At 37.4% G+C, this 24283-nt stretch overlaps 8 protein-coding genes and 4 non-coding genes across 20 annotated transcripts; 10 read left to right on the top strand and 2 right to left on the bottom strand.

Moving 5' to 3' along the window:
* The first annotated feature begins 38 nt into the window (after positions 1–38).
* On the top strand, positions 39–2586 carry AT-IE (histidine biosynthesis bifunctional protein (HISIE)). 3 transcript variants are annotated; one of them, NM_102923.4, is made up of 5 exons: positions 39–268; positions 1458–1703; positions 1780–1875; positions 1970–2121; positions 2198–2586. In NM_102923.4, the coding sequence occupies exons 1-5, from the start codon at positions 116–118 to the stop codon at positions 2394–2396; spliced, it is 846 nt and encodes a 281-aa protein (NP_174469.1). In that variant the 5' UTR covers positions 39–115; the 3' UTR covers positions 2397–2586. The 3 variants fall into 3 exon arrangements, with proteins under 3 accessions (NP_174469.1, NP_001322576.1, NP_001322577.1); NM_001332983.1 differs by having other exon boundaries at positions 39–748; positions 1119–1703; positions 2198–2538; NM_001332984.1 differs by having other exon boundaries at positions 1970–2538.
* On the top strand, positions 374–572 carry AT1G06467. Its single transcript, NR_139090.1, has one exon. It is a non-coding gene; the product is annotated as an other RNA (small nucleolar RNA).
* On the top strand, positions 665–858 carry AT1G06463. Its single transcript, NR_139089.1, has one exon. It is a non-coding gene; the product is annotated as an other RNA (small nucleolar RNA).
* On the top strand, positions 1073–1226 carry AT1G06457. The gene has a single exon (NR_139088.1). It is a non-coding gene; the product is annotated as an other RNA (small nucleolar RNA).
* Positions 2531–6546, bottom strand: AT1G31850 (S-adenosyl-L-methionine-dependent methyltransferases superfamily protein). Of its 4 annotated transcripts, none has more exons than NM_102922.5 (7): positions 6198–6546; positions 5203–5510; positions 4775–5119; positions 4483–4693; positions 3715–4393; positions 3560–3637; positions 2531–3422 (listed from the first exon to the last, which is right to left on the bottom strand). In NM_102922.5, the coding sequence occupies exons 2-7, from the start codon at positions 5479–5481 to the stop codon at positions 3203–3205; spliced, it is 1812 nt and encodes a 603-aa protein (NP_174468.1). In that variant the 5' UTR covers positions 5482–5510; positions 6198–6546; the 3' UTR covers positions 2531–3202. The 4 variants fall into 4 exon arrangements, with proteins under 4 accessions (NP_174468.1, NP_849736.1, NP_001319125.1 ...); NM_179405.4 differs by having other exon boundaries at positions 5638–6207; NM_202220.2 differs by having other exon boundaries at positions 2947–3422; positions 6194–6389.
* A 3281-nt stretch (positions 6547–9827) lies between these two features.
* Positions 9828–12740, bottom strand: AT1G31840 (Tetratricopeptide repeat (TPR)-like superfamily protein). 2 transcript variants are annotated; one of them, NM_001198194.1, is made up of 2 exons: positions 11008–12740; positions 9932–10920 (listed from the first exon to the last, which is right to left on the bottom strand). In NM_001198194.1, exons 1-2 carry the CDS (start codon positions 12638–12640, stop codon positions 10118–10120), a joined length of 2436 nt encoding a protein of 811 aa, NP_001185123.1. In that variant the 5' UTR covers positions 12641–12740; the 3' UTR covers positions 9932–10117. The 2 variants fall into 2 exon arrangements, with proteins under 2 accessions (NP_174467.4, NP_001185123.1); NM_102921.5 differs by having other exon boundaries at positions 9828–12656.
* A 221-nt stretch (positions 12741–12961) lies between these two features.
* Positions 12962–14010, top strand: AT1G31835 (uncharacterized protein). 2 transcript variants are annotated; one of them, NM_001332981.1, is made up of 2 exons: positions 12962–13278; positions 13416–13840. In NM_001332981.1, the coding sequence occupies exons 1-2, from the start codon at positions 13084–13086 to the stop codon at positions 13458–13460; spliced, it is 240 nt and encodes a 79-aa protein (NP_001321071.1). In that variant the 5' UTR covers positions 12962–13083; the 3' UTR covers positions 13461–13840. The 2 variants fall into 2 exon arrangements, with proteins under 2 accessions (NP_001321071.1, NP_973948.1); NM_202219.2 differs by having other exon boundaries at positions 12962–14010.
* AT1G06453 lies at positions 13159–13329 on the top strand. The gene has a single exon (NR_139087.1). It is a non-coding gene; the product is annotated as an other RNA (small nucleolar RNA).
* Positions 14011–15684: 1674 nt separating the features above from the next.
* PUT2 (Amino acid permease family protein) lies at positions 15685–18057 on the top strand. Of its 2 annotated transcripts, none has more exons than NM_202218.3 (2): positions 15685–15962; positions 16290–18057. In NM_202218.3, exon 2 carries the CDS (start codon positions 16332–16334, stop codon positions 17769–17771), a length of 1440 nt encoding a protein of 479 aa, NP_973947.1. In that variant the 5' UTR covers positions 15685–15962; positions 16290–16331; the 3' UTR covers positions 17772–18057. The 2 variants fall into 2 exon arrangements, with proteins under 2 accessions (NP_973947.1, NP_174466.1); NM_102920.3 differs by having other exon boundaries at positions 16223–18057.
* Positions 18058–18181: 124 nt separating this feature from the next.
* Positions 18182–20195, top strand: PUT1 (Amino acid permease family protein). Its single transcript, NM_102919.4, has 2 exons — positions 18182–18379; positions 18481–20195. Exon 2 carries the CDS (start codon positions 18507–18509, stop codon positions 19953–19955), a length of 1449 nt encoding a protein of 482 aa, NP_174465.1. The 5' UTR covers positions 18182–18379; positions 18481–18506; the 3' UTR covers positions 19956–20195.
* Positions 20196–20201: 6 nt separating this feature from the next.
* Positions 20202–21951, top strand: NFD3 (Ribosomal L18p/L5e family protein). The gene is made up of 2 exons (NM_102918.3): positions 20202–20401; positions 20882–21951. The coding sequence occupies exons 1-2, from the start codon at positions 20290–20292 to the stop codon at positions 21712–21714; spliced, it is 945 nt and encodes a 314-aa protein (NP_564385.1). The 5' UTR covers positions 20202–20289; the 3' UTR covers positions 21715–21951.
* A 192-nt stretch (positions 21952–22143) lies between these two features.
* On the top strand, positions 22144–24254 carry FRL2 (FRIGIDA like 2). Its single transcript, NM_102917.4, has one exon. It carries the CDS (start codon positions 22240–22242, stop codon positions 23659–23661), a length of 1422 nt encoding a protein of 473 aa, NP_174463.1. The 5' UTR covers positions 22144–22239; the 3' UTR covers positions 23662–24254.
* Positions 24255–24283: the final 29 nt, after the last annotated feature.

Below are 24283 nucleotides of genomic sequence, written 5' to 3'. Positions count from 1 at the left end.
TCGGTCTTTAAAAAGCCCTTCACTATCACATTGACTTCAGAACAATTAGGGTTAATCTCTTCCGTTGCTTTTTTTTTTCAATCCGCCGCCACTTTTCGTTTCTCGTAGCGTTAAAATGGCGGTATCGTACAATGCATTAGCTCAGTCTTTAGCGAGAAGTAGCTGCTTCATCCCCAAACCTTATTCCTTTAGAGATACTAAGCTGAGAAGCAGATCCAATGTCGTATTCGCGTGCAATGATAATAAGAACATTGCTCTTCAAGCTAAGGTAAACATCTTCTGTGTAATCTTAACTTATAGATAGAATGTTCTGCAATGGAATCGTGTTAAGTTTAATTGTTATCTAAGAACGATTAGAATTTAGATTGAATATTGAACCAGACATTGTCAGGTGCTTACTCTTTGACATATGAGTAATTACTGTTACATGTCGGGTAGAGAAAAAAGAGAGAAGGAAAAGCTTTTTAACCTGAGCTTCATTTTTAGAGTTTGGATTTCTTTTTTAAGATGCTCATCGTTTGCTTGGTCATCTGCATTTGGTGATGCCTGAGCTACATCTGTTCATCACATTTTATTAAAGCATTTAAGTATATTGTTATGCCAAAAGTAATTTAGTTCTATGAACATTGTCTGGAGTAAATTGTATATGTAAAGTTTGGATTTTTGCCAGAGATGGTCAGGTTCCTACCCTTTGACATGTGGGTTTGGACTGTTACATCTCTGGTATAGAAAAGAGAGAGAAGGAAAGGCTTTTTGATGGTTTCCATCTTTAGGTTTGGATGTCTCTTTCAAGGTGCTCATCGTTTGCTTGGTCATCTTTGTTACGTGATGACTTGGCTCCATTTGTTCATCACAGTTGATATCTTTTCAAGGAAATATGTATTGTCTTGCGCTCTCAGAGTTGGATTAATTCATCACTGAATTACTGTGATGCCTTCCGAAGTAACTTATGTTTTAATTTAGAGAAAAGGAGGTTCATGTAAGATGTGTCATTTGTTAATCTATTTTAGTTACGTCATGTACAATTGAGATTTGGCCAGAGATGGTCAGGTTCCTACTCTTTGACAAATGAGTTTGAACTGTTACATCTCTGGTAAAGAAAAAAGAGAGAAGGAAAGGCTTTTTGATGGTTTCCATCTTTTGGTCTGGAGTTTTCTCTAAAGGTGTACATCGTTTGCTTGGTCATCTGAATCTGTGATGGCATGGGCTACATCTGTCCTCCACAACCTGAATAATCTTCATTGAGACATTTCTCTTTTGGCTTTAATATCTAGTCCGATAATGCATTTACTGTTTATACTATTAGAGAGGGGCTTGTTTGATTGAAATGACAATGTTTTTTTCTGTGTTGGTAGTGTTGCCATTGTGCCTTTTATTACTGTCTCAATAAGCAATGTATATGCGGCTGTTGTGTTCCCTGGTAGCTAATCATGGTTTCTGTTGTTTTCTTGTGTTAGGTAGATAACTTGTTGGACCGCATTAAATGGGATGACAAAGGATTAGCTGTGGCAATAGCACAAAACGTTGATACGGGAGCAGTATTGATGCAAGGCTTTGTTAATAGGGAGGCCCTCTCCACAACCATCAGTTCTCGGAAAGCTACATTCTTTAGTCGATCAAGATCTACCTTATGGACTAAGGGAGAGACATCCAATAACTTCATCAATATTCTTGATGTGTATGTTGATTGTGATCGTGATTCGGTATGTTTGCGTGGACCACAGATATGAATCAATGCAGTGTTATTCTTCATAAACTCATTGGTCTCTATTTTCTCAGATTATTTACCTTGGAACACCTGATGGACCTACCTGTCACACAGGGGAAGAGACTTGTTACTACACATCGGTTTTTGATCAATTAAACAATGATGAGGTTTGCCTTTGTTGAATTTGGTTTTTACCTTTTCCTGTATCAAGAGACGAATTGAAATCTGAAGAATATCAACTACTTTCTTACTGAATCACAGGCTTCAGGAAACAAGCTAGCATTAACAACATTGTACTCGCTAGAATCAATCATTTCCAAGCGGAAAGAAGAATCAACAGTTCCTCAAGAAGGTAAACCATCATGGACTCGACGGTTGTTGACGGATGACGCTCTGCTTTGCTCAAAGATCAGGTACTTTGTCGGTTATCTGTATAATTGAATTTGAGCTATAGATTCTTATGAAGCTTATTGGGATATTCGGCTTCAGGGAAGAAGCTGACGAGTTATGCAGAACACTGGAGGATAATGAGGAAGTTTCAAGAACACCATCAGAGATGGCTGATGTTTTATACCACGCAATGGTGCTTCTATCTAAAAGGGGTGTGAAGATGGAAGATGTTCTTGAAGTTCTTAGGAAACGCTTCTCTCAATCTGGAATCGAGGAGAAGCAAAACCGTACAAAGTAACCATTTTCTTCGATTGTCTGTTTAGTATTTGCGAGAATTTTTTTAGTTACTCGGAACTTATACTGTTGTTCATTGTGCAACTTTGTATTGTATAAATAGATATCCTTTGTGATAAAAGAAATAAATGAGTCCTTTTTCCATCTTTCTACTTTCATTAACTTTTTCAGTTAACTTAAAAGATATAAATGAGTCGCTTCTCTCCAAAATGTGTCAACCATCTCTGATCTAGTTATGCTCTATTTGACATCATGGTTAAATATCCTTCTAAAAGAGCACCAAACTTGAGCTTCCAATGCCGATCGTAGTTTGGATCGAGTAACCCATAAATATGATCTTAAGTCCTTAGTGGCAGTCCAGCGAAAAGAAGTCATTTGATCAAACTTGCATGCATACTTGCTCTTTATCCACCCTGAATCTGGTCATATCCATTCATCTTCCAGATAGCATTATTCTGCCACCAACATATAGGTGATTTTCGGGTTTCCTTGAAGACATGATACAACTTGCTGCGTCAGTCAATTTATTAATCAAGAGGTCCTTACTCCAACATTTTTTAACTCTTGCAAAGCAAATCTTTAAGACCTTGATAATAATAGTGTTTAAACCACATACTAATATATCTATATATTAAAAATATAATTAAAAAATATATAATATCAATCTATACCGTGAAATACCCAAGAAATTAAAGAGAACAAAAAAAGGAGATTGTTTATAGAGCTATATCTTGGACTCAAAGGACTAGATCCTTCTCTCTGTAGTGTGCATCACAGGAGATGATAAACACTATGATACAGGTGGTCTCATCAAGAGGTTTGGTTTGACGAAAACCATAGCTTTTTCTGGCAAACCAGAATCTTCTCACTTTTGACTGCATACTCAGTCTCCTCTCTCCGGCAACTCCACCTTATCCCTTTCGCTAACGTTGTGATTGCGTCCATGAAATAACTCGATTCTCGGATTATAACATATCCACTCGGCCGCAAGATCCTGTCCATCTCTAGCAAAATGTACTTCATCTCACACCTGAAAACATTACCATATGGTTCAACAAACACATTAACACCAAAACCAAACACTTTCTAAGGCATTCTTTAAAAACAGTTTACATTTTCTTCCTATTGAGTGATATTGACCAATGTATCTCATCATTCATAACGTACCTGTGACTCTCCAAGGTAAAAAGACTGTCGAGGTGAAGAAGATCATATGTTCTTGGATACGTTGAGAAAGCTTCGCACCTACAATTTCGGTTTTCAGGTTAATAGCACAAAGATCAAACAATGAACAGAGTGTTTTTGACAAAAAGAAATGTTACCAGTCGTGGTAAGTCCCGATGAGACCGCGATCAAAGACAACAGGAAGCGAATTTGCGCTGTACGATGATACAACGTTCATGACCCAAATGGGATCCTCAATGAGGGCCGCAGAGAAACCTCCATAAACAGTGTTCATATCCATAACATTTCTTATCTTGTCTGTCCCAAGAGCTGGTAAAACTTTCTTGTAATGCTTAACTCTGTTCTTCCATTTACCATCATCGTGTTTCAAACTGTTCGCACTCCCTCCGTGAACATCACCGATTCTCTCGGGCGCGACATGTAACCTCTCGGGCCATTTTGGGATTGATCCGAGACCAGACTTCTTGACTTTAGGTGTCGGGGCAACCACGCAAGGACGGAGTGGAGTGTACCAAGCAGAATCAGGTTCTATACTGTCGTCACATTTGGGAGGGTAAGCTTCCATGTTCTTAGCGATTTTGTCATAGCAAGATTTGTCTGAGAGTTTCTGCCACACGGCTATGTCATCTTTTTGAGCGTACTTTTTGAAACACATGGAGGTTAGAAGTGACTGAAGCTTGTTGTAGTCAGATTTCTGATCTTCCATGGTTGTGTTCCATCCACGCCATCGTCTATTATAGTTCACAGGTGGACCAGAAAGAACCCAAAAACCTCCAGGTCGAACTATACGGTGAATCTCAAGTAAATAGATTCCACCTGCAAGATCGGAGAACACATTTTGATGATTATTCTTAGTTCAAATCACAACAACTCAAATGCATTGGTAGGTAGATATTAGTGCTTACCAAATTCTGTCCAGGGAATAAGACATCTTGAACAATGAGCCATATCAAATGCATTTGAAGGAAAAGGGAGACGTTGCGTAGAGATGATCCCGAGAATCGCAGGAATTCCACGTTCAAGAGCAAATTGAACCTGAGCTTCATGGTTATCTCTTGGAGCAAGAGAGAGTGATAGTATCCCACGGTCCAAAAGATCGCCTCCCCAGCTCGCAACCTACCAAAGAAACCACGGAAAATTATAACCTCGACCGATCAGAACTGATTAGAGAACTTGAGTAGTTGAAGAGAGACTAACCCCACAGCCAGTATCAATGGCGGTCCTGACTGTTCCGTCTTTCATTTCAGGAATCAGATCTTGCATCAAATCAACATAGTGACTAACTCCACGAGGGAACATGGTACCACCACCAGGGAAATGGAACTTATCTCCTTCTTTCTTAAGCCAATGCTGGTTAGACTTTTGCTTATTGATCCAATCATAAGGCACGTTCCTGTACCAACACTGTTCTCGGCTCTTGGGCCATCTTATAGGCGGTTTATACCCGTCTGGTGGTGGAATCAAACACTCATTCTTTTCATATACCGGAGGACAATGACGCTCCAAGAAACTTAAGCGATGGACACCATACTTCTTCCACCTCTGAGAACAAGAAACACAACAATAGTTCAATAATATGCAGCAGCTAGAAGTGACTATACAAAGTGAGAGTGAATCTATTTTACCTTTGGATCGGTGCACGGGGTGTAATCTTGGAACTCTGACCCGCACTCCGGGAAAGAAACGGATTTGATTTGAATAGGAGTAGCTGTAGGTTCTTTAGGGGAAGCTACAGCCTTTGTAGTCGTCCTTGTGACATCCTTGGCTACAATCTTGTCTCTCTCAGAGCAAAATATACCACCGAGGTAGAAGGAGAAACCGCAAAATGCGATAAACAGGACAGTCAGTGACAAGATCCTGGAAGTACCCTTTTCAGGTTGCGAAGATTGCTTCCCGCTCTTCATAATTCTATAACACCAAAACCAAACCTCACCTGTACATTCAGTGAAACCAAGTATATAATCAGATCAAACACTCAGTGAATCAACTATAGAAGGTTCTTATTTATTTCACTATGAAACAACAAAAACATGACTTTGTAATGAATATGGAAGCCTAACTGAAGACTAAAACGGCTGGATCAGCAATGAAAGTTTGGATCTTTGATCAATACAATACACACAAGAATTAAGATTTAGAAGAAATGGATCGATGAGATCTGAAAATAAACACTTTAACACAACACAGTGCAAGTTCTGTTGCATTATCACATTTTTTTCATAGGTGATTTGATTTATGGGTCCCCAAAACTAAAGCATCCCCTAAAAGCATCCCACTAGGTCAAAAAAGTTGAATTTGGAAGACATGAGACGCAACTACTCTCATTTGTTTTAACGCTAAAAATATAGCTCTCAACATCAACAGTTGTTGATTTCAACAACATCAGTTTTTCCAAAGATCGAAACTTTGAATCAAAAATTTCGAGTTCGAGAAAAGTTGGGGGAAAAAACAGTTGTGCAGAAAATTCATCGAAAGATCAGATCTTTGAGAGATTTACAAGTGCCCATTAGCAAAAACAAGTCTCATATATACAATGGTCACAGCTCACAAGCTATAGAGAATGGATCTGACAAACACACAAACAAAAAAAAACAGAGGAATATGAACAGAACTTACTTACTTGCAGTGTTTTGTTTTTTACTTTGGAGGAAGAGAACAAGAGTTGAAATTTGTGGGAAAATGTGGAGACTGGAAATAGAGTTGAAGTAGATTTGAGATAAGAAGTGAGAGTCGTAAGATAAAAGAGAGAAGATCTCTCTCTAAAGACACACTCTCAAGTCTTTTGGTTTTGGGACAGGAAGTGATACTTAAACAGAGAGATATAGAAAGGCTTTAGAGATATAAATAAATATCTTTCAATTTTCTTTCTTCTTCATCGGTAAGGTTTGATTCATTCGCTTTCCTTCGTCCCCATCTTCCTCCTCTCTCTCTCACTTGATTTTTCGGCTTTTTTTTTTGTATTTTTATTTTATTTGGTGGAGTATATTTGTTTTTAATTTGTGACAGAGGTAAAAAGACTTTCCCTTTTTTATAATTTAGACAAATTGTTAAATCTCTTTCACTTCTCCTTTTTCTGTTTCTCACTTCCTCATTCGGCTTTTTCTTATGTCTCAGAATAGGCTTTGGAATTAAAAAAATAAATATATATATATATATATATAGACAGAGAAATTTTGTAAAAATAGTCTACAATGTGATTGATTTTCGAAAAATACACTTCTTCTGCTTATTTTTTAGGCTAAATTATAAAACAAAAAATACATACTCAAAACCAAAAAATAAACTAATATAATTGACGCTTATAAAGCCAAATAGTTGTGGCAAAGAGATCAGCTTGTGGGCTATTTTAATTTGAGTTCAATATTTGGTAGGAAATAAATTAATGAGAGTTCAATATTTTGAATGCTAAAGAGCCAAAATTGTGAAGCTCGGTGACATGTGCATATACGACATTTGCTCTTTGTGAAAGTTTTTTCAGTTGGAGATAAAGCTATTGCAAATGCGTTCAAGGAAACAAAAATGGTTGAAGACTACTTCGGAATTTTTTCTCGATTTGAGACGATAGTGTACATGAAAAAACTATGTGTTGTGACCGACTAGCAAATGTTTAAGCTCATAGCGTTAAAGAAAGCAAAAGTATAAACTTCTTCTGGATTCGTATACGTAGATAGCCATTCTATTTGGAACGAAAAAAATCATTTATAGGTATGCCACTATTATTTTTGATGGAGCGGTTTCATTGATAAATTTCTAACGAAATATCAACGATGTCTACTTTTCTTATCTCGCCTACTTTTGACTTGAGATTCTAGTATAGCAATAAAAATCATAACTAATGATTACTACTCTTTGTGAGACTTCTTTGAAGTAACCCATTTCTTCATCATTTATGTTTGGAACCTCCATCACATAGGAGTGTGGGGTGGGACCAAATGTTATTTTTCTTTTTTACTTTTTCTTGTCCATTGTTTTTTCACTTATCTCTAAATATATATTTTTGTTTTTGTTTCTTACTTATCTCTAAACATTATAAATCACTAAATTACATTGAGTAAAATACAATTGATGTTGATAGATTTTGTAAGCTTGATAAGAATATAGAAAATTTAAACTCATACATGCATAATATTGATTTCAAAGATAAATCATGACACGATTATAGTGTTTATCTGATATCATACTCAGTTTAATTTCGATTTTTTTTTTTTAAATCCTGGAATATTATTATGAAATAAATTATTTCTCACTTTTAGTGCTGGAAAAAGGTCGAGATCTAACTTTAAAGTGGAAAAGAAAAAGAAAATACGTGCATGGGATATGTAGATATACGATTCAGAGCAACCAATTATCATTTAACAAGTAATCCAAGCAAAAGTTTGAGACTCTCTTTGGTACTAACACCGAAATGTGTTTTCATGAAAGATGCAATTTTTAGTCTACTTCATTCAGCGTCAATCAGTGCTATAATTTTTTATTTTTCGAGGCTTGCAAATACTTACTCCATTAATAAAAAATAAAAATTAAATTAAATTATTTAATGTCGGCTGAGGAATAAAGAGCACCGACAGAAGAATGCATCTGCCTTTATCCTTTTGCTTTGGAATTTTAAAAACAAAACTTTGTGATCTCTCTTTCTCTCAAAATAAGGCCCTTGACCTCCTCACTGATTCATTTATTGCTTATAATTAAGGGTGTCAAAATGGGTCAAAATTCATGGTCAATTCAACTCAACCCATGAATTCTAATGAGTTGAAAATTTTGACTCAAATGAGTTGATGGGTCAAATAAGTTGATGAGTCAATTAGTTTGATGAGTAAAATGAGTTGGGTTGTAATGGTTAATGGGTTCAATGGTTTACCCAATTAACCCATCAAGTTTTGTAAATTTGAATTAAACCAACTAAAATCTCTAAACCAATGTCAATTTAAGTTTAACCAACACATCTAAATCAATTTAATAAAATTAATATTTTTCTAAAATTCTTAAATATACAAGCGATAAAATTGAGAAAAAGTAAACTCGTAAGTTTTCCACCAAAAAACATAAACCCGTGATTTTCCCGCCAAAAACGTAAACCCGTGATTTTCCCGCCAAAAACATAAACCCGTGATTTTCCCGTCAAAAACGTAAATCCGTAATTTTCCCGCCGAAAATGTAAACTCGTAATTTTCCCGCCAAAAAACGAAAACCTGTGATTTTCCCGCCAAAAACGTAAACCCGTGATTTTCCCTCCAAAAACGTAAATCCGTGATTTTTCCGCCAAAAACGTAAACCCGAAATTTTAACAAAATGAGTTGAGTCAACCCATAACTCATTTAACCTTAAACTCATTAAATTATGAGTTGAGTTGAGTTGAGTTAACCATTTTGACACCTCTACTTATAATAATGAGTATTTGCAGTAATAATAACCCTTTGAAAAATAATCAGAAGTACTAAGATTTAGTGGACCGTATCCGTATGTGACTTTGTTGAATCATTAGAAATTTAGTCCAAACGTAGATATCAAAATAATAACGTTGTAGACAAAATATGGGTCCTGTAGCTAAAAAGATTAGCTAAAAAGTTTGATGCGGACATTTATTATACACTCAAGCATCTACAATGACATACACACATGGATGACTGATATTAATGGTGATTACTTGTTTTTATAAATATTAATAATGACTTACAAAAATGTGTTTGATATAAATATTCGTATTTAAATTTTAAAATAATACTAGCCAGATTAAAAATTGTCAATATAATAACATGGTATAATTGTGTGTATTAAATGTATCTCATAAATAGATAATTATACAATAATTCTTAATTCAATCGCAAAATACAAACAAAATAATTCATTTTTGTCATTTGCAAATAATGTAAGAAATACAAATGTTTTCTTTAGTTACCTAACGCTAACAGCCTAACACTGTATACGAGGCCCAAACCGACATGACTTAACTCCGGCCCGGTTCACAATTGAGGATTGAAACTACATAATTTCAACTACTTATTTGCTATTTGCATCAAGAGGCGGAGCAATGAAAACCCGGTCTCAATCGGTTGAGTAAAACCGGGCCAACAGATCTGGCACATAGATGGTCAATTGCCATTGGTTTCGTTAAATAAACCGGGCGAGGAGTTCTGGTACGGTCGTTATCAATCAATTGTAGTAACATGACAATGTGGTTAAAGTTTCAAACTTTCCATATGGGTGTGTTAGGATTTTCACCATTTGACTTTTGTTCATAGATTAGTAGTTACTGGCCAAACTCTTTTATGTCTGACTAAAAGCTCTAATCAACATTATTTATTAATTGCTTCTCCTTAGAACTTCACATGGACAACAACATCGTACGTTGATTCCTCTGTAAAACAAGATGTATTTAAAGAACTCACAAGTGACTCACTGATGTATCTCGAAAAACTCAATGTGACTGTTTTGTTTGAGCTGAGAGACAAGAGGCATGCACCTTGATGATTGATGATAGGAAACTCCTGAAAAAACACCAATCCATATGATCATATTCATCAACCATTTGCTCTAAATTCCTTAATCAGGCATCGGTTTATCGTGTACCCAGACCCCTTTGCTCATCAACCACTTTGGGGGATTATATTCTGAAAGGGCTCGTTGAAGCAAATCATCTGGTTTGACTCCGTTTCTTAACATATGTTCATACAACAATGCAGCTTCAACGAGTCTTCCAACCTTGCAATAACCACGGATAAGAATTGCGTAGGCAACAACATCAGGCAATAACTTTGCATCTATGGCCTGATGGAAGATATTTGTTGCTTCATCCACTCTTCCTCGTTTGCAAAGACCGTCAATTATGATGCTATAACTTACTATGCTTGGAGAAATACCTTTCTCTTGCATTTCCTCAAAAAGCTTGAAAGAACCTTCGATATCGACGGATTTTGAAAACCAATCCATTAGACAACCGTATGTGACAGCATTCGGTTTAGAGCCCTTTTCCGCCATTATGGAGAACATCCTTATAGCACCATCCATATCATTATTTTTGCAGAGTACATGGATAAGTATAGTCAAAGTAACGGTATTGGGACCAAAAGGTGTAACTTTTAGCAGCTCGAAAATCCTCTCTGCTTCATCTAACCTTCTCAAAGAGCAGTAGCCACATATCATTGTGTTATATGTCACAATATCAGGCTCCATCTTTCCTTCAATAAGATTATTGAAGAACTTAGAAGCATCCTCTATGCGGTGACATTTGAAAAGCAAATGAATGACGACATTACATACCGCAATATCTGCAGAGATTTTATTCCTCTGCATAAGATCAAACAGCTGAAGCCCAATGGTTGGCTTCATATGCTTGCAGAATGCATCTATTAGGGTACAGTATGCTAAGGCATCAGGTTCCAAACCCATTTTGAACATCCGGAAAAACAGAAATAATGCTTCTTCTAATCTACCTTCCATGATACTCACCCTCATAACCGTGGTGAATGTGGCTACATCAGGTTTTATACCATATATCCCCATTAATCTAAACACCTTCAAAGCCTCGTCAAAACGATTTAACCTACACCAGCCATCTATTAAGGAATTAAAAACTACAACATTGAGCCGGATCGACTGGCCTAGCATCTTAACAGAGAATCTCATAGCATGGAGCATGAGCCCTTGCTTAGAAAGGCCATCAACAAGCACACCATAAATGACAACATCAGGTGGATAACCCATCTTTATCATATCCTCATATAAAGCAAACCCGGATCTCAAGTTCCCACACTTGCAAAAACCATCAATGAGACTGCTATAAGTTACAATAGATGGCTCCATACCACGTTTCAAGATCTGACCATACATACCAAAAGCTTCGTAAATCCTACCATCCTGGCACAAGCCTTTTATGAGAATGGTGTAAGTAACCACATTAGGGGAAATCCCTTGACACAACATTCTCTTGTACACAACAGAAGCTGTTGCTAAATCCCCAGATTTTACATATACATCAATCGTTGAACTGAACACAACCACGTCCAACTTCACACCTTTATGTAAGGCCTGCGAGAAAAGCTTATGACCCATTCCTAACATCCCTGCTTTGAAGTATCCATCAATCAGAGTACTGTAAGCGATCAAGTCTGGCTCTATCCCTCTCTGTTCCATAACTTTAAAAAGATCGAATGCTCTATCCATTTCACCTCTTTTGCAAAACCCATTAATCAACGTGCAAAAAGTCACCACATTAGGTGCCGGACCACAATCCAAAACCAAACTTAACAACCGAGAAGCTACCTCAATCTGATCAACTGAAAGACCCTTCAAAACCTTATTGCAAGAAACTATACCAACACGAAAACCTCTCTCCATCACTAGTCGATGAAAATCTAAAGCCTTTGTAACCTCTCCTTTGCAGAAAAGAGCATCCAACACAAATCCATGAGCACTCACACCTGAAGGCTCAATTCCTCCTCTACATAGTTTATCAAAATGATCAGCTATTAAGTCAACACGATCAGAACCAATCAAAGAATTTAGCATCCTATATACAGAATCCTGCGGTATAACTACACCCAATTGAGTACTATACACAAATATCTCCAGAGCCTTATCAACCATACCATATCTACAACAACATTCCATCAAAAACTTGCAAACATCAGCATCCAATGACCTATCCCTAATCGAACCCAGAACGTTGAAATCCTTCCCACGATTGGTGATCATTTCATCGAACACCTTATCTGCAACATCGAACATCCCATTTCGGATCAAAACATGAGCAATGGTATAGAAAGAAGGATCCTTTCCAGAGATCTCTGCCCATCGAAAGTACTTAAGCGCAGAATTGGGTTCTGATTCAAGCGAAAGAAGGACCAAATTCGTCTCGTTTCGTTGCAAATTTGAACCGTAGACAGAAGAATCTAACAAGTTAAAGTTTCCTTCTTTGATTGCTTTAGAGATACCGGCGGCGAGGGCTTTAGCAGAATCAGACGAAAACCCACGAGAGTTCAGAAAGTTCAGCTTCACGAACACAGAGAAAATCCGCGGGAAGAAAATCTCGCGTAATTGCAAAGACGATGAAGAAAAAAGTAACATGTTTCACAGATTTCCCATTCCCGCGAAAAACAGAGTGAAAAACGCAACCCGATTTGTCTAAATTGACCCGGTATAACCCGAACCGACTTACGAAAGAGCATGGGCTTCTAGTGGACGGCCCAATTGATTATATAGTTGAAGCGACGTCCTTAATCGTTAAACCCTAATTTTACTAATCACGTAGTAGCCGCCGTTTAAGGACCCGGTTTATCGCAACTCGACCCGGATAAATTAAAACACTATGGGCTTTATTGGGTCAGCCCAATAGATTGATGAATACATTTCTGTATTTAATGGAACCCTCTTCTCTTCTCTTCTCTTAAAACCCTAATTCTCCACTCTTGTATCAGCCGCCGTTAAATGTCAAATCCTGCGTCATAGTTTCTTTCTTAGATGGGTGTTGCTCTAATTTACAGTATATCCTGAATCGGTAGCAAAGTTTGATGCTTTTTGTTTTATTTGTTCAAATTTATGGTGTTGAGCTTTGTGTGATTGGGGTTAAGAGATTGATGAGAAAATTGCACTATGTATCGAAGGCTATGTCAAATTACAGTGACATAGTCTTTAATGCAAAAGTGCAGAAAGAGAGAGCTGTTAAATCAGCAAGCGGCCAGACAACCGTCGGGATAGATCCACAGGTGAAGCGGATTGATTCCTCTGCTTTCAGCTACTAAATCTATCCTACATACTTGTTCTCATTAAGAATCTCATTTTTGAATACTTGAGTTTGTTTGTGTTATTGAGTTGTTGTTGTTTATTGCACCTTGTATCGAAGGACATGCCTCGTTCTGATGGCATGGCCATTTTCGAGGATGCGTAAAGGAATAGCTGTTAATTCAGTAAGCGGCCAGACAACCGTTGGGATAGATCCACAGTTGTTGCGGTTTTTCTCTCCGCTCTCAACTACTAAATCTTTCCCACATTTTTTGTATCAATCCACAATTTTCACGATTGTTTGATTCTTTTTCAATATTGTTTTTAGTTCATTGAGTTTGCGACTTTGCGTATAATATCCCTGGACATTTGAAGACTTGGTTTTGGTAAATAAATTCACTGTTGAACTTTATCCTTTGTTACCGTGACACTGATGGTTGACATTGAACAGTACGTTGAGTAAATGATTGGAGTTTGAACTTGTTGAAGTAAAGGAATCCAAGTACAAGAAAAGCTGGTTGTTTCACTGCACCATTACCAAGTAACCACCTTTAGGACTTGAACAACTCTGTTTACATATAGAAATTTCATAGATTTAGAAATTTATTCATAATTTAAGCTATGAGAAATGTGAACAACGGTTAATTACATTTGAAACCGGTTGAGGTTTTTTCACCACTCCAGAATAGTGAACTAATTCCAAATCTTAATTTATAAAATGTCAGTTTAAAAACAGTATAATCAATGTTAAATGGTTAATTCTCTTGTGCCCACAAAAAAAATAAAGTGGTTAATTATTATAAAGAAAAGCCAACCCAAACCGGTTGAGACTTTGTTCGAGAGAGTATAGAGAGACGACTAGTGTTTTATTAAGGATATTTGGTATTGATTTGTAGCTTTAGGGGGTGTTATTAGTTAATGGATTTTAATAGAATTGAAATCCAACACTAATCCACTGTTATTTAACTAATGATTTTAAATCCAGTTTTAAAATTTAGTGTTATTAGAACTCATTTTTGTAAATTATGCTTAATAGATTTTAAAGTTTAGTGTTATTCAATTAAGATTTTAAATATTTCATTAAAATCCAGTGTTATTCAAAACTAAAATACTGGTAAAATTTTTGTATATTAATTCATTTGAAATGAAATCTCTTTGTAAAATTCTTGGACATATTGCAGAGATTTTAAAATTCATACAAACATATTTTTAAAAGCAATATCAGAAAACAAATCTAAAGTTTAAAGAATTGACTTTAACTCTATAATTGAATAACACCACTTTAAATTGGCGAAAAGCTAAAGAGAATTAGTTGGAACAAAAGCCACAATACTTTGTGTACAGATTAAAAGATTATTTTTTCCAGTTGTGAAAATCCAAAACTCTTTACCAAAAAAAGCCTGCCGTATGTATATAAAGAAGAGAATTTGTTGGTGATAAGATTTCTTTAATTTGAGGCTACACAAAAGGAAGATATTTGAAGTTTTCTCTTGTTTGATTGGTAAGAAATAGTTGTACCGTATTATCACGACATACGGCAATTGCTACATGTGTATCGTGGTACAAACCCAATTAAAGGCTAGCCACTACCCACAAACACCGATCCGTATATAATTTAGTTTTTGAACACGTGCCTAAATTTAATCATGTATTGTTGTCCTTGTCCAATTTAAACAAGGGACCCATGAATTCAACAACCAAAATTCTAATTTTTTTTGCCTGAATTACTTTTTTTTTGGCTTGTTCAATTATCATTTGGGTAATTATTTTTCAAAATACAGTATATATAATATAGGCTTTGAAAGGTTGGTTCATATGATGCAAATTAGACCATGCGTAGTTGCGTATATTATTTTGGTAAGTAAAATGTTTGACTATAGTATAGAACAAACAATAGACAATAGTCTGCACTACAACATAGAATGGTACATTGGTGTCAAGTTTATGATGGGGTACAATGATTTTGGAGAGTGAATGCAAAAAACAAACCAAATAGTTATTATATACAAGTGCCTACTAGTATGAAATTTTTAAATCCCCAATCTTACATATTGGTCCGCAATTGCGAATCATGAATTAAGTGTGGATTGATCTAACTTTAATCCGATCCGCAATACACTAGGTAACCATTCAAAGTTTAATAGTGGTATATGAATTCCATATCTTTTGTTGGGTTAAAAAAAAAAAAAATCTCATACTATATTTCATATATTATGTACATTTTCATTTTGGTTTGAAGTTTCTAAATCATGTGTATTTGGTTATTTTCTAAAAAAAAAAGCATTAGTGAAGAGCTTTCTTCCTCAATTTATAGCAATTTAGTAAACTAATTAAGACTCTCAATTAGATTTTTGTAGTATAAAAAGCACATACGCAAATTTGAGATCCAGATTCCATCTTCCATGATCTCTCACACATTGTAAAAACATTTCTTCCGAGAAGCAAGAATCTTTTTAAAAAGCCACTCGATGACACGAGGCCAAATATATCTGTTTTTCCAATATATAAATAATTGTAATTCATTCTTTTGAAATCTGGGTTTATTCGACAAAAAGGGCTTTGTTTTGTTTTCTTCTTCAAGTATCTCTGGATCGTTCCAAAAGCTTTCATTATTCATCAACTTAACGAACGACGGAGATCTCAAGACACGACCCTCGATTCTCTCACGGTTCGTGCTTCTTCACCTCTCGTAAAGATTTATTCTTTTGTCATCGTTCACTAATTTTGACTTTTGAGTGATCTAGTTCTGAGATCTTTTAGTCTAAGCTCCTTTTTCGTTCTTTTGGATTTTGTTAATGCATATTGAAGATACCCATCTGAGAAAAGTAATAAAAAACTGTCCTTTTTTGCTTTCCCAATTACAACGAACCCTAAATTCAAAATTCAGAATCTGTAGCAAATTTGAGTAATTTATAAGGATTGTTGCAGATAACGAAAACCTTATTGGGATGTGGGAGAGTTCTAATCCGTTTAAAATCTGGATGACGTTATGCAGAAGCGGAGAATCATCACTGTGAACCCCTCCGCGTCTATTGAGATGAGTCAGTACGAGAATAATGAAGTTCCTTACTCAAGTGTCGGTGCTGATGAGGTTCCATCATCACCGCCTAAAGCTACCGATAAGATTCGGAAAGTTTCCATGTTGCCACTTGTTTTCCTCATATTCTATGAAGTCTCAGGAGGTCCTTTTGGTGTAGAGGATAGTGTGAATGCAGCAGGACCATTATTAGCTCTTCTAGGGTTTGTGATCTTTCCTTTCATTTGGAGTATCCCTGAGGCTTTGATTACTGCGGAGATGGGAACAATGTATCCCGAGAATGGTGGTTATGTTGTGTGGGTTTCCTCTGCTTTGGGACCTTTTTGGGGGTTTCAGCAAGGTTGGATGAAATGGCTTAGTGGTGTTATTGATAACGCTTTGTATCCTGTTCTGTTTCTTGACTATTTGAAGTCTGGAGTCCCGGCTTTAGGTAGCGGTTTACCGAGAGTTGCATCGATCTTGGTGCTGACTATTTTGTTGACGTATCTGAACTACAGGGGACTAACTATAGTTGGTTGGGTTGCTGTGCTTATGGGAGTTTTCTCCATCCTTCCGTTTGCTGTGATGGGTTTGATTTCGATTCCGCAGCTAGAGCCTTCGAGATGGCTTGTGATGGACTTAGGGAATGTGAACTGGAATTTGTATCTTAACACGCTTTTCTGGAATCTAAACTATTGGGACTCGATTAGTACACTAGCTGGTGAAGTTGAAAACCCCAACCATACACTTCCAAAGGCTTTGTTTTATGGTGTGATCTTAGTTGCTTGTTCTTACATCTTCCCTCTTTTGGCTGGAATCGGGGCAATCCCGCTAGAGCGTGAGAAATGGACAGATGGGTATTTTTCTGATGTGGCCAAAGCTCTTGGTGGAGCGTGGTTGAGATGGTGGGTTCAAGCGGCTGCAGCTACATCAAACATGGGAATGTTTATAGCCGAGATGAGTAGTGACTCTTTTCAGCTTCTCGGAATGGCTGAGCGCGGTATGCTTCCCGAGTTCTTTGCCAAAAGGTCACGTTACGGGACACCTTTACTAGGGATTCTGTTTTCAGCGTCAGGTGTTGTTCTCTTGTCTTGGCTAAGCTTTCAAGAGATTGTAGCTGCAGAGAACTTACTCTACTGCGTTGGTATGATCTTAGAGTTTATAGCGTTTGTTAGAATGAGAATGAAACACCCTGCTGCATCAAGACCGTACAAGATACCTATTGGAACCACAGGTTCGATCCTCATGTGTATTCCTCCAACCATACTGATCTGTGCTGTTGTAGCACTCTCGTCTCTTAAAGTAGCTGCAGTGAGCATTGTGATGATGATCATTGGTTTCCTGATACATCCTTTACTGAACCATATGGATCGAAAGAGATGGGTCAAATTCTCCATCAGTTCTGACTTACCGGACCTTCAACAGCAGACTCGGGAATACGAAGAAACTCTAATACGTTAAGAATGTCCTTAGTTATTTCCCTCGTCTATGTTAAGTACAGAGCTTGGAAGCTATAGCCAAAAAAGCTTAATTTCTCATAGTCTGTACTCTGTTTTATTCACAGCTTGTTCTAAAGTTGTAGTTTTTTCGTAAAGTTAGGTCATCGTTAGCACGGTTCCAATAAAATGTGCAATGTTTGTATCTCTGTTATGTTTTTGTCGTTGCCATTGTCGATTTGAAACATGGCTTTGGAAATTTGAAGTCTTTGAACAAAACCTTCGATCAAAGTCTGGTCAACAGTTGCAAAGCTTGGATCTTTGGATAAGTTTTCATCACCAATGATTGGAAAGAGAGAAAAAACCCTCACAAAACCCCAAAAAGCAGTATCAGTGTTTGACACGCAAACAAAATCGCTATAGTCTCAATTGATCGGAGGTTCTATCACCATCGTCTCCATCTGCATAATTTATTAAATATTTAGGACTTGTCATTGATATGGACACTCTCAAAACAGAGAACCACAATTTCTTCAATCCTTTCCAGGATATGACAAGTACAACGATATGGGTGAGTTTTGTTTTCTTCTTAAAGCATCGCTCAATCTTCAGACAACCCTAGATTCTCTCACGGTTTGTACTTCTTTACCTCTCGTAAATGTTTAGACTTTCGTATAAGGATCCAAGAATTTATCTGATTGTTTTTTTTTCTTTGTTTCTTTGTGTTGATTCAGAAGGGAAGTATCATTAGTTCATTACCATGGGAGACTATAACATGAATGAATTTGCTTATGGTAATCTTTACGATGATGATGATGGCGATGTTGGTGGATCGTCTAAAGAAGGAAACAATTCGATTCAGAAAGTTTCAATGTTACCACTCGTTTTCCTCATATTCTACGAAGTCTCAGGAGGTCCTTTCGGTGCTGAAGGTAGTGTGAATGCAGCAGGACCATTGTTAGCTCTTTTAGGGTTTGTGATCTTCCCTTTCATTTGGTGTATCCCTGAGGCACTAATCACTGCGGAGATGAGTACAATGTTTCCAATAAACGGCGGTTTTGTTGTTTGGGTCTCCTCTGCTTTGGGAACCTTTTGGGGGTTTCAAGTAGGTTGGATGAAATGGCTTTGCGGTGTTATTGATAACGCTTTGTATCCTGTTCTTTTCCTCGATTATTTGAAGTCCGCGGTCCCGGCTTTAGCTACTGGTTTGCCAAGAGTTGCATCGATCTTGATCTTGACTCTATTGCTTACTTACTTAAACTATAGAGGACTAACCATTGTTGGTTGGACCGCTGTGTTTATGGGAGTTTTCTCTATGCTTCCGTTTGCTGTAATGAGTCTGGTTTCTATTCCGCAGCTCGAGCCTTCGAGATGGCTTGTGATGGATTTAGGAAATGTCAACTGGAACTTGTATCTCAACACGCTTTTATGGAATCTGAACTACTGGGATTCGGTTAGTACACTGGCCGGTGAAGTGGCAAATCCGAAGAAAACACTTCCTAAGGCTTTGTGTTACGGTGTTATCTTTGTCGCTCTTTCGAACTTCCTCCCTCTTTTGTCTGGAACCGGGGCTATACCGTTGGATCGTGAGTTATGGACAGATGGATATCTAGCTGAGGTTGCTAAAGCCATCGGTGGAGGATGGTTACAATTGTGGGTTCAAGCGGCTGCAGCTACATCAAACATGGGAATGTTTTTAGCCGAAATGAGTAGTGATTCCTTTCAGCTACTTGGAATGGCTGAACTCGGTATACTTCCCGAGATCTTTGCGCAAAGATCTCGCTACGGGACACCTTTACTAGGGATTCTGTTTTCAGCCTCAGGTGTTTTACTCTTGTCAGGATTAAGCTTTCAAGAGATTATAGCTGCAGAGAATTTGCTTTACTGTGGTGGAATGATTTTGGAGTTTATAGCATTTGTTAGACTGAGGAAGAAACATCCGGCTGCATCGAGACCGTATAAGATACCTGTTGGAACCGTTGGTTCGATTCTGATATGTGTCCCTCCGATTGTACTGATATGTTTGGTTATTGTTCTATCTACTATTAAAGTGGCTCTTGTGAGCTTTGTGATGGTGGTCATTGGTTTCTTGATGAAACCTTGTTTAAATCATATGGATGGAAAGAAATGGGTCAAATTCTCAGTCTGTTCTGATTTGGCAGAGTTTCAGAAGGAGAATTTGGATTGTGAAGAGTCTTTGTTACGTTAGGGATACAAAGGTAAAAAAGCTTGGAACCTATAGTCAAACTCAAACAAACTGTATATCTTTCTGCTCGTTTTTTACTTTTTGTTCAAATTCTTTGTTCTCTGTTTAAGATCATAAGCACAAGAAGATATGTGTAAATGTTGTATCATTCAGTTTTTCTTTTGAAATGAAACCCATTGGTGATAGCCCAATACGTTTATGGAGGCCCATGAGAGCCCAATAAGTAATACAAAATTCATTTGTAGATCTACCGTTTATGTACGATGTGATCGAGATGCTCACAAATGTTTGAAAGAAGAAAAAACCCTAAACCCCCAAAATTTGCTTCGAGAAGAAAATGAATGGTGTCTCTCGTCATCTTCGAGCTTCTTCACTTCTTTCATTAATTCGCAGCTATGGTGGAATCAATTCGGTCTGTCGATTTTCGTCTCAATCTGATGGCTTCTCTGGTTCGTCATTTCCCATTTTTATCTCTCCCGATCCATATTTTGCTTCTTCAATTTTGAGTTATGACCCAGAACTATGATTGAATCGAGAACAATTTTCTTCTGGGTTTGATCTGATTTATGCATTTGAGTTGTACAATCAATATTTTGGATTTGGCGTTTAAGTTTTCCACTATCGTCAAGTGATGTTGTCCTCCATGAAAATGTGTAATTTCGTTATTAGGTATTGTTCAGGATTCTAACCTTTGCCTAGAAGTACAGAACGAGGATTTGAATCAATTAGTCTCAAGGATCAGCTTCTTATGGCTCTTTAACAATTTGCTGTATTCAGAAATTAGGCAATTATTGCAATTGGTAACGAGATATCTACAAATCATGAATCTGGAAAACATTTCTTTGGAGCAGCTTAGGCTATATGCAAGGAGGGAATTATAATGTATCTGTATTGATTGATTATTTATTTCGTGGATTCTTCTTGAACAGGAGGGAGATTCAGAGAGCAAGTGCCAGTTTCTGGAGAGTCTGCAAATAATTCAGGCTTATCAAACACGGGAAGAATCGGTTCCTCTCCGGAGCCTAATCCTTCGACTTTGAGAACTTTTGGTGATATGAAAGCAGGCTTGTTAAACAGAGGAGTCAATGGTTTCTCGGCTCCTAATGCTCCTCCTACCTTCAAAAGTTCACTGAGATCAAGATTACCAAACTCTCTACCTGATCAGTTCGGTCAGACGAATCCAGGCTTACCAAACACGGGAGGAAGCGGATTCTCTGCTCCAAGTTTATCAAGCTACGAGAATTTCACTCAATCTTCTTCGCTTCTTAAGGAGAATTCCCGCAGTGGAGGGAAGTCAAGCGACCTGGATTTTGTTAGAGAAGTAATAGAAGATGAAGGAAGGAGAACCGCAGGGATATTCTCTCATTTCCAACGCCCAAACCTCGAAACGAATGCTGACATCATTCACATCAAGATGTTGAGGAACAACACTTTTGTCACGGTTACAGATTCCAAAGGAAACGTCAAATGCAAAGCTACATCTGGTAGTTTACCCGATCTGAAAGGTGGAAGGAAGATGACGAATTACACAGCTGATGCAACCGCTGAAAACATTGGGAGAAGAGCTAAGGCTATGGGGCTGAAATCTGTGGTGGTTAAGGTGAACGGATTTACGCATTTCGGAAAGAAGAAGAAAGCTATTATCGCGTTTAGAGACGGTTTCACCAACTCGAGGTCTGATCAGAATCCGATAGTCTACATCGAGGACACTACTAGGAAAGCTCATAATGGTTGCAGATTACCAAGGAAACGTCGGGTGTGAAAAGAAAACGTCCCATGTCGTCGTCTCTTGTTATTCTATGGTCACTATAGAAACCATTTGTTTTGGCAAGTTATATCTTTTCTTGGTTATGTTTTCTCCTTCAAATCCGAGGAAAATCGGGTTTAGATAATTGGACCAAAGCGATTTGATTAATAAACCGGAATTGTTTTCCTGTTTTGACCCAATAGAAAATTTGACATTTTAATCCCAGACCATATAAGCCTGTCAAATATAGAAGCAATAAAGTTATTCAAAAATAGTTATTTTGCTTTGGAAATAAATCGCTCTCTTGGTCTCAGGAAGTGAGTCGATAGATTGAGGAAAATCTGGTTTAGATAATTGGACCAAAGGGATTTGATTCATTAACCGGAATCTTAAGCCTTGTCAAATTCTGTTCACATATATAAGCAATAAAGTTTTTTTTAAAGTAGTGATTGATTTGGAAATAAATCGCTCTCTCGGTCTCAGAGATTGAGATTCCGATACGGCGGAGCAAAGCAATTTAATAAACCTAGGGTTCAGATTATGACGGCGGCGGAATCAATCGCCGCATCGATTAATCAAATTGATGAGAAGAAACAAAAATTGAAGAAAGCTTTCGATGATCTTCAAGCTCATCGATCTCTCCTTTCACCATCTTTTAACCTCTCATGGTCTGAGATTGACTCTCACTTTTCTTCTCTCCAGTCTTCATTGTTTAACCGCCTCCAATCAGCCGTGACTAGTTCCAATTCCGGTAATATCGAAACTCCCACGGCGGTTACGACGGAGACACCAGTCCTTTGGCCGGAATTGAGAAAGTTTTGTGAGAAGAATGATGGAAAAGGTTTGGGTAACTACATGATTGAGAATTCGAGGAAGCGTTTATCTATCAATGAAGAGCTTCCTAATGCGATTCGATGCTCAGAGAATCCAGCACCTTTGGTTCTAGATGCAATCGAAGGTTCTTACCATTGCTCATCACCATCGTCGTCTTCCTCGGCGAGAGCGATCGATGTGAAGAGGATCTTCGTTTTGTTATTAGAAGCTTTGATTGAGATCAATGCGAATCTCACGAATGATTTGAGAGAAAGAGCTAGGACTATTGCTTATGATTGGAAACCAAATATAGGTAACAAACCATCAGAAGCGTTAGGGTTTTTGCATTTGGTTGCAGCTTTTGAATTAGGGTCTTTATTTAGTACTGAGGAGATTTGTGATTACATTTTCTTGATCTCTAAGTATAAACAAGCAACAACGATCTGCAAGAAGATTGGTTTAGATAGAAATCGAATAGGAGTTCTCGTTCAGAAGTTTTTGGATACTGGGAGATTACTTGTTGCTATTAGATTCATTTACGAGAATGAGATGGTGGGTGAATTTGAACCAGTTTCGATTTTGAAAACTAGTTTGAAGAACTCTAGAGAAGCTGCTAAGAGAGTTTGTGCTGAAGGGAATTACTCTCTTAAGGTGCAGAACGAAGCTACTGATAAAGAACTAAGTGCTTTGAGAGCAGTTATCAAAGTCGTGAAAGAGAAAAACATCGAGTCCGAGTTCATGGAAGAGAAACTCGAAGAATGTGTTAAGGAGTTGGAGGATCAGAAAGCTCAGAGGAAGCGTGCCACTAAGTTCAATTCACCTGCTAATCCCCAACAACCACAAGAACAAAAGGTCGATAATAAGCGTCCTCGAGTTGCTAATGGTTCAAGTATGGAATATAATTTGACAATCCCACCTCTGAGGCCGCAACAACAACCACCACTTTTGCCTACTCCTAGTCAGATTTTACAAGTGAACCCATATGGTCTTTTAAGCTCAATACTTCCTGGTGTTGCTGTCCCATATGGCAACCCAAGGGCTCTATTTGGCTCGGTTCCAGCTCCAGCTTCTCGACCCGTCTTTTATGTGCAGCAAACTGGTTATGGGATGCCACCACCTCAGTACCGCCCACCGTACTATCCTCAGTAGCATCTCTCTATTGGTAAGATTTATTATAGGAATGCAAGCGATATTGAGAAGATTTCTGCTCGAACAGGTCTATGCTCTCTATGTGTTTTTGATGTTCAGTAATGAATATCAAGTAAATTTCGAGAGTTTTGACATAGATAACACTTGATATAGTCGCTGTTTGGGGGATAACATAAGAGCAAATTGATCCGTTTTTTCTTTTTTTGTTTACCTGGTGAAGCGACTATAGAGGATTTTGCCTTGATTGTACAGTTTTATAACCTAACCTTAACCTCTTTTTAATTTAGTTTAGTTTACTTGTGGAGGAATGGTCTTTATGGTTTTGATCTAACATTTATATTCCTTGATTTGTTAGGTAATCTTCCAAGATTTCCTCCCTTTTTTCTTATAATCACCAAAGATCCCTTTTGGTTTGATTTGTTGTAGTGGGAAGAAATCTACGTGTCTGGATATCTAAAATGATCCAAAGGATAATATTCAACTAGCACAGAAACAGAAATAGTTTTTTTTTCATTAAACTATTTAAGTTTACAAAAGGATATGCTTATGGTTTTTCTGATGGAACAGAAAATTAATATTGTCATTTCAATGGAGAAGGAACATGTTCGATGAGCAAAAAAAA

Source organism: Arabidopsis thaliana (genome assembly GCF_000001735.4).
Source record: "Arabidopsis thaliana chromosome 1 sequence".
NCBI lineage: Eukaryota > Viridiplantae > Streptophyta > Magnoliopsida > Brassicales > Brassicaceae > Arabidopsis > Arabidopsis thaliana.
This window is presented reverse-complemented; position numbering and strand designations above follow the sequence as displayed.

Coding starts and splice junctions, on each gene's coding strand:
- AT-IE (NM_102923.4), top strand. CDS start 116: ATGGCGGTATCGTACAATGCATTAGCTCAGTCTTTAGCGAGAAGTAGC. Junction 1,704..1,779: donor TTGATTGTGATCGTGATTCG/GTATGTTTGCGT, acceptor CTATTTTCTCAG/ATTATTTACCTTGGAACACC. Junction 1,876..1,969: donor ATCAATTAAACAATGATGAG/GTTTGCCTTTGT, acceptor ACTGAATCACAG/GCTTCAGGAAACAAGCTAGC.
- AT1G31850 (NM_102922.5), bottom strand. CDS start 5,481: ATGAAGAGCGGGAAGCAATCTTCGCAACCTGAAAAGGGTACTTCCAGG. Junction 4,694..4,774: donor CCATTGATACTGGCTGTGGG/GTTAGTCTCTCT, acceptor TTTCTTTGGTAG/GTTGCGAGCTGGGGAGGCGA. Junction 3,423..3,559: donor TTTACCTTGGAGAGTCACAG/GTACGTTATGAA, acceptor TAATGTTTTCAG/GTGTGAGATGAAGTACATTT.
- AT1G31840 (NM_102921.5), bottom strand. CDS start 12,640: ATGTTACTTTTTTCTTCATCGTCTTTGCAATTACGCGAGATTTTCTTC.
- AT1G31835 (NM_001332981.1), top strand. CDS start 13,084: ATGCTTTTTGTTTTATTTGTTCAAATTTATGGTGTTGAGCTTTGTGTG. Junction 13,279..13,415: donor CCGTCGGGATAGATCCACAG/GTGAAGCGGATT, acceptor CTTGTATCGAAG/GACATGCCTCGTTCTGATGG.
- PUT2 (NM_102920.3), top strand. CDS start 16,284: ATGCAGAAGCGGAGAATCATCACTGTGAACCCCTCCGCGTCTATTGAG.
- PUT1 (NM_102919.4), top strand. CDS start 18,507: ATGGGAGACTATAACATGAATGAATTTGCTTATGGTAATCTTTACGAT.
- NFD3 (NM_102918.3), top strand. CDS start 20,290: ATGAATGGTGTCTCTCGTCATCTTCGAGCTTCTTCACTTCTTTCATTA. Junction 20,402..20,881: donor TCAATCTGATGGCTTCTCTG/GTTCGTCATTTC, acceptor CTTCTTGAACAG/GAGGGAGATTCAGAGAGCAA.
- FRL2 (NM_102917.4), top strand. CDS start 22,240: ATGACGGCGGCGGAATCAATCGCCGCATCGATTAATCAAATTGATGAG.